Source organism: Hippocampus zosterae, chromosome 16 (genome assembly GCF_025434085.1).
Source record: "Hippocampus zosterae strain Florida chromosome 16, ASM2543408v3, whole genome shotgun sequence".
NCBI classification, from domain to species: Eukaryota; Metazoa; Chordata; class Actinopteri; order Syngnathiformes; family Syngnathidae; genus Hippocampus; species Hippocampus zosterae.
Genome location: NC_067466.1, coordinates 17,481,186 through 17,491,735, shown reverse-complemented (window position 1 = coordinate 17,491,735; position 10,550 = coordinate 17,481,186). Strand labels below are relative to the sequence as shown.

Sequence of the window (10,550 nt, the reverse complement as noted above, 5' to 3'; positions counted from 1 at the left end):
TTTGGGGGTCTGGTTGTTGTCTTTTCAGTGCACCAAGCTGTGAATTTTAATAACTTATTTTTCAGTACATACTGTGTGTTTGCTAATGAGTGCAATTCTTATCTTTTGCAGCAGGTGGCGACAAACGAATAAGTCTGCTTTCCACATAACGAAGAAGAATCTCCCCGCCTACCCGGAAATGAAACGGAAAAAGATGTCAACTGCTTCCTCTTGGCTTGTTTCGTCAGCCACGCGACAACGCTCCGGTTCTACTTCCTGAATTCCGCCGCTCACCTGGTGCTTCGTAATGGACGGAGACCGTGTGAACGATTACGCGACGAGGTTCCAGAAGCAGGTGAACCCCGTTGGACGGCGGTTAACCAAGTTGAAGCTAAAAACCGGCGCTACGTGTCACGCAATGACGGCCAGTGAGCTCGAGGCAGAGCAGACAGAAACAAACAAGCACATTCCTTTGATCTAATATTAACATGTAAACGGTATTTGTGTGGGTGACAATATGTGGTACCGGACTTTAGAGTTCTGAAATTCGGCGTTAATTTAAAAGAAAGAACCCGCTGATTGGTTGCGAAAATTAGTGCAACGTGGTTATGTTCGGCACTACATCGCGTCGTATGTTTTCATTTTCCGACGGCCTTTTCGCGACTTTGTTCATCGTTTCTCAACTTTTAGTTGGTACTTTGCAAGTTGCTGCTTCGCCGAATTACCCACCCATACATGTTCTACATACTTGGTGTTGAAAGTTGTTCTGTCATTAGTGTAACTAGAGCTGCAATCGGGCATGCTTCTTAAATGACTCCTTCGTTAAACGAAGTCTTGTTGGGCTCGTTTTCTAAAGCCAAGCACATTTGGTGCCATCTAGCTGTTAAAATTATAAATGACAAATTTAGGACGTGTACTTGTTTCTGCAAGACCTTTCTTTATTATGAGCATCAAGTATTACGGTTTGAGAACGGTTACTTTTCAGGGCCTTTTTAAGGACCTACACGTCAGCTTAACGCTGTTTTTAATTGTTTGAATGTGTACTTTTGGTTTCATTCTGATGCACTTTTACTCTCAATAAAACTGGATATGTGATTTATTATCATGTGACTTAGCGGAAGCCCCCTTAATCATTTGCATTTATGGTGTTCCTTCCATGACTAAGCGGTTGTAATGCTTTGTTCCAGGAGTCCGAGATCCAAAGTCTCTCCGCAGAGCTCGAATGCTTGAAGAACCCGCAGAAGTCGAGTCCGTCTTGTCGTCTGGATGAGCTGCGAGAGGAGAACACCAGGCTACAATATCGCCTCAACATCCTCAAAAGGGTGAGGCGGGCAGGACCGTCTGCGTTTTGCAGACGTTTACGAATGAAACACCAGTTGAAGTTACTTTGTGCAATTTGTGTTCAATAAAATGATAAGTACACGTTCATTTGATGCCATTTATTTACAAAAATTAACAAGATATTTCGATTGAACTAAAGTATCTCGTATCATATATTTGAAACCGATAAGTCGACACACACACAAAAATGAAACATTCACAAGACTGTCGCTGCGCGTGTCCTCAGAGTCTGCAAGACGAGCCCCCCCACCGCGGGAGCGCTATGATGAACATCAACCAACGGCTGCAGGAGATTTTTGGCCGGGCCATCCGGGCCTCCTGTCCAGAGCTGGACAGCCCGCCGCTCTCCGTCACGCCCAACCAGCAGGCCAAGTTTGGAGACTACCAGTGCAACAGCGCCATGGCCATGGCACAGGTACATCGAAATGACCCCCACACCCACATTCGGTGGCCAAATGACCCCCACACCCACATTCAACCTGAGTCTCTCTTTTTTTTTTTTGCTGGCAGTTGCTGAAAGGAAAAGGCTTGAAAGCCAACCCGAGGGAGATCGCCGAGAAGATCATTCAGAACATTCCGGAAAACGAACTCATCCAGAAGACGGAAATCGCAGGACCAGGTATGAAACCCCTTCCGCCCCCCCCTCCCTTTTTTTTTTTCCATCGCAGGGCAAACAAGTTGAACGCGCGCCGCATCTCACTTGTGCAGGCTTCATCAACATCCACCTGAAGCGATCGTTTGTGTCCAGGCTGCTGAGCAACCTGCTGGTCAACGGCGTGCAGCCGCCCCCGCTCGCCTCCAAGAAGAAGGTATAAGACGCACGACCACCGTCGCTCCGGCAAATCATCTCAAAATTGCCCCCCCCCCCCCCGGCCCCCCCGCATATATGTTTGCGGGTTGCTCAGGTGGTGGTGGACTTCTCTTCGCCCAACATTGCCAAAGAGATGCACGTGGGCCACCTGCGCTCCACCATCATCGGCGAGAGCATGTGTCGTCTTTTCGAGTTCCTCGGCTACGACGTGCTCAGGTGACGGCCGAAACCGATCTCGTCACCCCCCCCCCCCCCCCCCTGACTCCCTTGACGATTTGTGACTTTGGCGTCCAGGCTGAACCACGTGGGCGACTGGGGCACGCAGTTCGGCATGCTCATCGCGCACCTGCAGGATAAATTCCCAAACTACCTGGAGGTGTCGCCCCCCATCGGGGACCTGCAGGCCTTCTACAAAGTCAGTCCGCTTGAAGTCCCGCCAAACCGCAAAGGCGATCTCGGTGGCGGCCGCTGAAGCCTTTTGTGCCCGTCCGTTCGCGTCTGCTCCTCCAGGAGTCCAAGAAGCGCTTTGACGAGGAGGACGACTTCAAGAAGCGAGCGTACCGCTGCGTGGTCCGCCTGCAGAGCAAAGAGCCGGACTTCATCAAAGCCTGGAATCTCATCTGTGACGTCTCCAGGAAAGGTGGCGCTTGAATTTTGTCCGACCGATGCCCGATTCCTTCGCTTTGTTTTTCTAATCGTGGCAATTTGAAATAATTCCTGACTCGTTTTTGCGGTTTTCGGTTGGCCTCGGTAACTGGCGGCTTTCAACTGTTAAAACGAGTCACCGTTCTAGTTACAACTTGAGACCGTCCATAGCGGCGCGGTGCGCTAGCGGTTAGCACGTCTGCATCGCAGGTCCAAAATGCTCGGGGGTTCAAATCCGGCCTTCCTGTGGGGCTCTTCGTTCATTGGAGAGACCCTCAATGGTCCAGAAGCGTTGAACGTGCGTGGGCGTTGCTTTTCAGAGTTCCAGAAGGTTTACGACTGCCTTGACGTGCACATCATCGAGCGGGGGGAGTCCTTCTACCAGGACTTGATGACGGAGGTGGTGAAGGAGTTTGATGACAAAGGTGAGGAGAACGACAACCCCCCCCATCCCCAATTTGGCAGACTTCTCCTTTAGTTACCTTCATGTGTCCTTTTTGTGAGACGTCTCAAATGATGTTTCAAATAGGGCGGGGGGGGGGGGGGGGGCGCTTCTGAGCATGTTTTCAAAGCACCGGAATCCACCTTTTCACTTGGGTGGGTGACTTCTCGGGGAGTTACGGCACAAGACGGCCACTAGGGAGCGACGTTGCCGTATTATTTCCTCTCATCATCTTTTCTACATTTGCGCTCTCCTTCTTTTTTTTTTTTTGTCTTTCTGAACCCGCCAAGGCCTGACGGAGATGGACGAGGGCCGCAAGATCGTGTTCGCCCCCGGTCAGCCCATCCCGCTCACCGTCGTCAAGTCGGACGGCGGCTACACGTACGACACGTCCGACCTGGCCGCCCTGCGCCAGCGCATTTTGGACGAAAAGGCCGACATCATCATCTACGTGACGGACAGCGGCCAGGTGAAAATGATGGAAAATGTGGCGTTTGAGGACCCCCCCCCCCAAAAAAAAAAAATCCAATCTGCTTCATTATTTGTATTTCAGGGCCCCCACTTCCAGTTGGTGTTCGCCGCCGCCAAGATGATCGGATGGTACGACCCCCAGGTGACCAGGGTGGAGCACGCTGGATTTGGAGTGGTGCTCGGCGAGGACAAGTACGACCGCGAGCTTTTATCTACGGGAGTGGATTATCGATTTTCGACCACCAAAAAAAAAAAAAAAACCCCAAAAAGCTAGACCGCTAACTTGAGTGATAACACAACAAAGATATTGATTGACGTTCTTGTCGAAATTTGTCGAGAGTTTGGTCGCAGCAGGCAACCTGTAATGGCCAATTAGGTCGTTAGCTTCCACATTATTTGGAGCCAAAATGGCGCTCGACGTCAGCAGGCTAATGCGGGAAAAGCGGACTGTCGTTAAAAGCCAAGGTCCCGTCGACTTTGAGTGCTTTTGTCGTTACCAACGATCGGCCATGACGAGGCGGACAACCGCTCCACGCCATCGACCGCATTCGACTCTCCCGCTAACCGTTGAGCCTCGCCGTCAGGCATCCAGACGGGACAACTCGCGGCGAGATGACCCCGAAAAAGTAAGCTGTAGCGCTCGCCCTCAGGAAGAAGTTTAAGACCCGCTCCGGAGACACCGTGAGGCTGATGGACCTGCTGGACGAGGGACTGAAGAGATCCATGGACAAACTGAGGGAGAAAGAGCGAGACAAGGTGAGAGAGCTTTCGTTCCCACCCGCATTTTGTTTTGTCATCCGTCCGCATGGGCTTCCAATGACTTTGGCCCCGCCCCTTCCAGGTTCTGACGCCGGAGGAACTGACCAAAGCTCAGCGCTCGGTGGCGTTCGGCTGCATCAAGTACGCCGACCTGTCGCACAACCGCATCAACGACTACGTTTTCTCCTTCGACAAGATGCTGGACGACCGCGGCAACACGGCCGCGTATCTCCTCTACGCCTTGACGCGCATACGGTAGGCGGCCCCCGCCCCGCAGTCCGCCCGATTCCGGATACCTTTGCGTACGCTCAACGTCGCCCCCCGCAGGTCCATCGCGAGGCTGGCCAACGTGGACGAGGCGACCCTGAGGAAGGCGGCCCAGAGTGTCGAGGTGCTCCTGGACCACGACAAGGAGTGGAAGCTGGGCAAGTGCATCCTGCGCTTCCCTGAAATCCTGCAGAAGATTCTGGACGACCTGCTGCTGCACCCGCTCTGCGATTACCTCTATGAGCTGGCCACCACCTTCACCGAGTTCTACGACAGCTGCTACTGCGTGGAGAAGGACCGTCGCACGGGTAACTAGCCGCCGCCACGTTATTCCCCCCCCCCACTAGAAAATCGATTTGTAGGTCACGAGTAGTCCAGTGGTTAGCACGTGGGCTTCGCAGTGCAGAGGTACCGGGTTCGATTCCAGCTCCGGCCCCCCTGTGTGGAGTTTGCATGTTCTCCCCGGGCCTGCGTGGGTTTTCTCCGGGTGCTCCGGTTTCCTCCCACATTCCAAAAATATGCATGGCAGGCTGATTGAACACTCTAAATTGTCCCTAGGTGTGAGTGTGAGCGTGGATGGTTGTTTGTTTCTGTGTGCCCTGCGATTGGCTGGCAACCGATTCAGGGTGTCCCCCGCCTACTGCCCGGTGACAGCTGGGATAGGCTCCGGCACCCCCCGCGACCCTAGTGAGGATCAAGCGGTTAGGAAGATGAATGAATGAATGAGTAGTACTAGTAGCGTGTGGCAGTCAACCAGTGCACAGTTTAGCCTCACTCGTCACGTCGTTGCCCCCCCCCCCCCCCCCCCCCCCCCCCCAGTGTGCGGTCTTGCCTTGCCTGTAAATGTCGGTTCATCCTCACCAGAGGGTTGCCGCTATTTAATGATGCTAATTCCTTATTAGCACCGTGGGGCTAATACACTTGGAACCCTCCCGTGGGATTGTTTTATTAGGGCCTGCTGCGAAGCCCCCCCCCCCCCCCCCCCAAAAAAAAAAAACAGTCTTTAGTTTTTGTCTGACAAGCTCTTTGGCTTTCGAAAATGGAACAAGATTTGAAAAAAATAAATACATCCATTTCCCCCCCTGCAGGTGAGGTTGTGAAGGTGAACATGTGGCGTATGCTGCTGTGCGAAGCCACGGCGGCCATCATGGCCAAAGGCTTCAACATCCTGGGCATCGACCCCGTGCAGAGGATGTGAGGGCAATCTATGCACTTTTCCACCACTCTAAATGATCATGAACTCATCATCATGTCCATAGATTTCGTTTTTTAATTAAAAAGCTGACATGGAACAATCTGCACACGGTCAGTTGATTTTAATTTTTTATTTTCAGCATTTGATTTTGTTCAGAGTTGAATCTCAAAGCAACGATTACATCCGTGTCATGTAAAACATTCAGAAAATGGTTAAGATAGTTTGATTATATTTAGAAATGTAATTAGCATAAACGACGATGGGTCGTCTGTAAAGGTTGAAAAACATTAGCTTTGCATTGTACATAAATTTCCGAAACGATTGGTTTTGTGCGCGACGTGTTTTCCGTGCGCGTGAAGGCAACTCGCCGAATGAATGACGCCTCGCCACGTGCGCTCAAGCTGCCGCAGACGTGCCGCTTTGCCGGCGGGCTGTCTGTTTCCCAAAAGACGACCGGCGACGAGGAGCTTCGTCGACAGAAAAGCCCGCCAACCATCGTACGGCCTCGGTCGTACTTGGGGTGGAGTGCACTCCAAATAGCGAACCCCAGTGCCACCAGATGCAAGATGCATATCGAGGTAAGCTGAAAGTTCATTCTCAAGCGGTGTCGAGGGCGAGAGACGGAGACTTGAGCCGAACATAATGGTCTAAGTATAATTTGTCGCTCTGTCGCTAATATTTCGTAATGTACTAGAATAGTACATGTAGAATATGAGTTCTCCGCGGCGTGTTCTGGCCAGGTGCCGCTCAACATTAGTTCGTCTTACAACTGGATGCTAACATGCTAAAGTTAGCACAAGTGGCAAGGATGTCAACAGAGATCATGCCATAGCATAGGTAGCTTGATTTTAAAAATGAAAGTTGTGGAGGGAAACACTGGAAAGCTACGCTTACCCGATGGATTCTCAGACGCTCATATTAGCATCCGTCACATTTTTTTGGGGGGAGTGAAAACAATTTGCTGACATCCTAATCGTAAAATAGCACACTGCAAATGCGGGTGGGGTGAAAACTTTCATCTCAGCTGTCTCATTAGCAGGCAGCTGTTGGCATAGCCACAGAATATAAATATTAACCTTTACGTAGCATGACATTTTGGGAGTGACGCATTTGAGGTTATTTGTGGCCAAAGCCTGACCGAGAGGCTAAAAAGTACAAAATGGAGCATGTTTGTCAACTAGTTTTTTTTGGTGATAAATATGTCAGGCTTCGAGTGAATTGGGTTAGTTGGATTTTATTAGTGTGTGTTTTTTGGGTTGGGAGCTACCCCCACCGTGTCACATCAAGCTGTGCTGTGCTCCACATGAGAGGGGCAGAAAAAGAAAATTCGGCCCGCAGGCAAGAATTGTTAGTCATATTACTCATGATGTGCAGAGATGACGTCCTTTCCTCAAAAGCATTTCTCCACGGCCACGCTTGTCCTTCGCCATGAAAAAGTCTTTATATTTATCGACATGATTTATTTTCCAGTGTTGTGGTGCTTGGCGTGGAGAGATTAAAACGGCTCATCTGGGATGAAATGGAGATATATTACAAATGGATGCAAATGAGGAGCGCGAGCGACTGTCGACAGGTCGACGCCAGAGGTGACTTGTTTTGATGCGCCGTGCGACTGACACCTTGATTAAACTTGTTTTCTCCTTCTAAACACTTGCTTGCTGTCCTGAAATGCAGTTTCCTCTTTTAAAGATTTTCTTGAAGAACAAAACGCTTCAAGAACAAACGCCTTACTATACATGGTCGTTTTTTTTTTCAGCTAAAAACGCCTTACTATACATGGTCGTTTTTTTGGGGCTAAAAACGACCATGTATAGTAAGGCGTTTTTGACCCGAAAAAAACGACCATGTATAGTAAGACGTTTTTAGCTGAAAAAAACGACCATGTATAGTAAGGCGTTTTTAGCGTGAAAAAAACGACCATGTATAGTAAGGCGTTTTTAGCCGAAAAAAAACGCCCATGTATAGTAAGGCGTTTTTAGCCCAAAAAAACGACCATGTATAGTAAGGCGTTTTTAGCGTGAAAAAAAACGACGATGTATAGTAAGGCTTTTTTAGCCGAAAAAAAACGACCATGTATAGTAAGCCGTTTTTGACCCGAAAAAAACGACCATGTATAGTAAGGCGTTTTTGACCCGAAAAAAACGACCATGTATGGTCAGGCGTTTTTTACCCGAAAAAAAACGACCATGTATAGTAAGGCGTTTTAGCCCAAAAAAACGACCATGTATAGTAAGGCGTTTTTGACACAAAAAAAACGACCATGTATAGTAAGGCGTTTCTGACCCGAAAAAAGGCGTTTTTAGTAAACGACCATGTTACTATACTATACATGGTCGTTTTTTTTTTGTCAAAAAACGCCTTACTATACATGATCGTTTTTTTGGGGCTAAAAACGGCTTACTATACATGGTCGTTTTTTTCACGCTAAAAACGGCTTACTATATATACATGGTCGTTTTTTTGGGGCTAAAAACGCCTTACTATACATGGTCGTTTTTTTTCGGGTCAAAAACGCTTTACTATACATGGTCGGTTTTTTTGTGTCAAAAACGCCTTACTATACATGGTCGTTTTTTTGGGGCTAAAAACGGCTTACTATACATGATCGTTTTTTTCGGGTCAAAAACGCCTTACTATACATGGTCGTTTTTTTCGGCTAAAAAAAGCCTTACTATACATGGTCGTTTTTTTTTCGGCTAAAAAAGCCTTACTATACATGGTCGTTTTTTTCAGCTAAAAACGCCTTACTATACATGGTCGTTTTTTGGGGGCTAAAAACGCCTTACTATACATGGTCGTTTTTATCGGCTAAAAACGCCTTACTATACATGGTCGTTTTTTTCGGGTCAAAAACGCCTTACTATACATGGTCGTTGTTTTCGGCTAAAAACACCTTACTATATAAGGTCGTTTTTTCGACTAAAAACGCCTTACTATACATGGACGTTTTTTTGGGGCTAAAAACGGCTTACTATACATGGTCGTTTTTTTCACGCTAAAAACGGCTTACTATATATACATGGTCGTTTTTTTGGGGCTAAAAACGCCTTACTATACATGGTCGTTTTTTTTCGGGTCAAAAACGCTTTACTATACATGGTCGGTTTTTTTGTGTCAAAAACGCCTTACTATACATGGTCGTTTTTTTGGGGCTAAAAACGGCTTACTATACATGATCGTTTTTTTCGGGTCAAAAACGCCTTACTATACATGGTCGTTTTTTTCGGTTAAAAAAAGCCTTACTATACATGGTCTTTTTTTCGGCTAAAAAAGCCTTACTATACATGGTCGTTTTTTTCAGCTAAAAACGCCTTACTATACATGGTCGTTTTTTGGGGGCTAAAAACGCCTTACTATACATGGTCGTTTTTATCGGCTAAAAACGCCTTACTATACATGGTCGTTTTTTTCGGGTCAAAAACGCCTTACTATACATGGTCGTTTTTTTCGGCTAAAAACACCTTACTATATAAGGTCGTTTTTTCGACTAAAAACGCCTTACTATACATGGACGTTTTTTTGGGGCTAAAAACGGCTTACTATACATGGTCGTTTTTTTCACGCTAAAAACGGCTTACTATATATACATGGTCGTTTTTTTGGGGCTAAAAACGCCTTACTATACATGGTCGTTTTTTTTTCGGGTCAAAAACGCTTTACTATACATGGTCTTTTTTTTCGGGTCAAAAATGCCTTACTATACATGGTCGTTTTTTTGGGCTAAAAAAGCCTTACTATGCATGGTCATTTTTCTCGTGCTAAAAACGCCTTACTATACATGGTCGTTTTTTTTCGGGTCAAAAACGCTTTACTATACATGGTCTTTTTTTTCGGGTCAAAAATGCCTTACTATACATGGTCGTTTTTTTTGGCAAAAAACGCCTTACTATACATGGTCGTTTTTTTGGCTAAAAACGCCTTACTATACATGGTCGTTTTTTTTGGCTAAAAACGCCTTACTATACATGGTCGTTTTTTTTGGCTAAAAACGCCTTACTATACATGGTCGTTTTTTTCGGGTCAAAAATGCCTTACTATACATGGTCGTTTTTTTTGGCTAAAAACGCCTTACTATACATGGTCGTTTTTTTCGGGTCAAAAACGCCTTACTATACATGGTCGTTTTTTTGGGGCTAAAAACGGCTTACTATACATGGTCGTTTTTTTCACGCTAAAAACGGCTTACTATATATACATGGTCGTTTTTTTGGGGCTAAAAACGCCTTACTATACATGGTCGTTCTTTTTCGGGTCAAAAACGCTTTACTATACATGGTCTTTTTTTTCGGGTCAAAAATGCCTTACTATACATGGTCGTTTTTTTCACGCTAAAAACGCCTTACTATACATGGTCGTTTTTTTGGGCTAAAAACGCCTTACTATACATGGTCGTTTTTTTCGGGTCAAAAACGCCTTACTATACATGGTCGTTTTTTTGGGCTAAAAACGCCTTACTATACATGGTCGTTTTTTTTCGGCTAAAAAAAGCCTTACTATACATGGTCGTTTTTTTCGGGTCAAAAACGCCTTACTATACATGGTCGTTTTTTTCGGGTCAAAAACGCCTTACTATACATGGTCGTTTTTTTGGGCTAAAAACGCCTTACTATACATGGATGTTTTTTGGGGGCTAAAAACGG

General features: G+C 46.9%; 1 protein-coding gene across 1 annotated transcript; it reads left to right on the top strand.

Moving 5' to 3' along the window:
- Nucleotides 1–166: 166 nt before the first annotated feature.
- Nucleotides 167–6,012, top strand: rars1 (arginyl-tRNA synthetase 1). Its single transcript, XM_052048006.1, has 15 exons — nucleotides 167–334; nucleotides 1,167–1,301; nucleotides 1,547–1,735; nucleotides 1,831–1,939; nucleotides 2,029–2,129; nucleotides 2,226–2,347; nucleotides 2,426–2,546; nucleotides 2,642–2,771; nucleotides 3,097–3,201; nucleotides 3,509–3,687; nucleotides 3,772–3,881; nucleotides 4,340–4,445; nucleotides 4,531–4,703; nucleotides 4,776–5,023; nucleotides 5,804–6,012. Exons 1-15 carry the CDS (start codon nucleotides 287–289, stop codon nucleotides 5,911–5,913), a joined length of 1,986 nt encoding a protein of 661 aa, XP_051903966.1. The 5' UTR covers nucleotides 167–286; the 3' UTR covers nucleotides 5,914–6,012.
- Nucleotides 6,013–10,550: the final 4,538 nt, after the last annotated feature.

Excerpts from the sequence above, each read along its gene's own strand:
- rars1 (XM_052048006.1), top strand. The coding sequence starts at position 287 with ATGGACGGAGACCGTGTGAACGATTACGCGACGAGGTTCCAGAAGCAG. Across the intron at positions 335-1,166 it reads CGACGAGGTTCCAGAAGCAG|GAGTCCGAGATCCAAAGTCT; the intron begins GTGAACCCCGTT and ends GCTTTGTTCCAG. Across the intron at positions 3,688-3,771 it reads ACGTGACGGACAGCGGCCAG|GGCCCCCACTTCCAGTTGGT; the intron begins GTGAAAATGATG and ends TTTGTATTTCAG.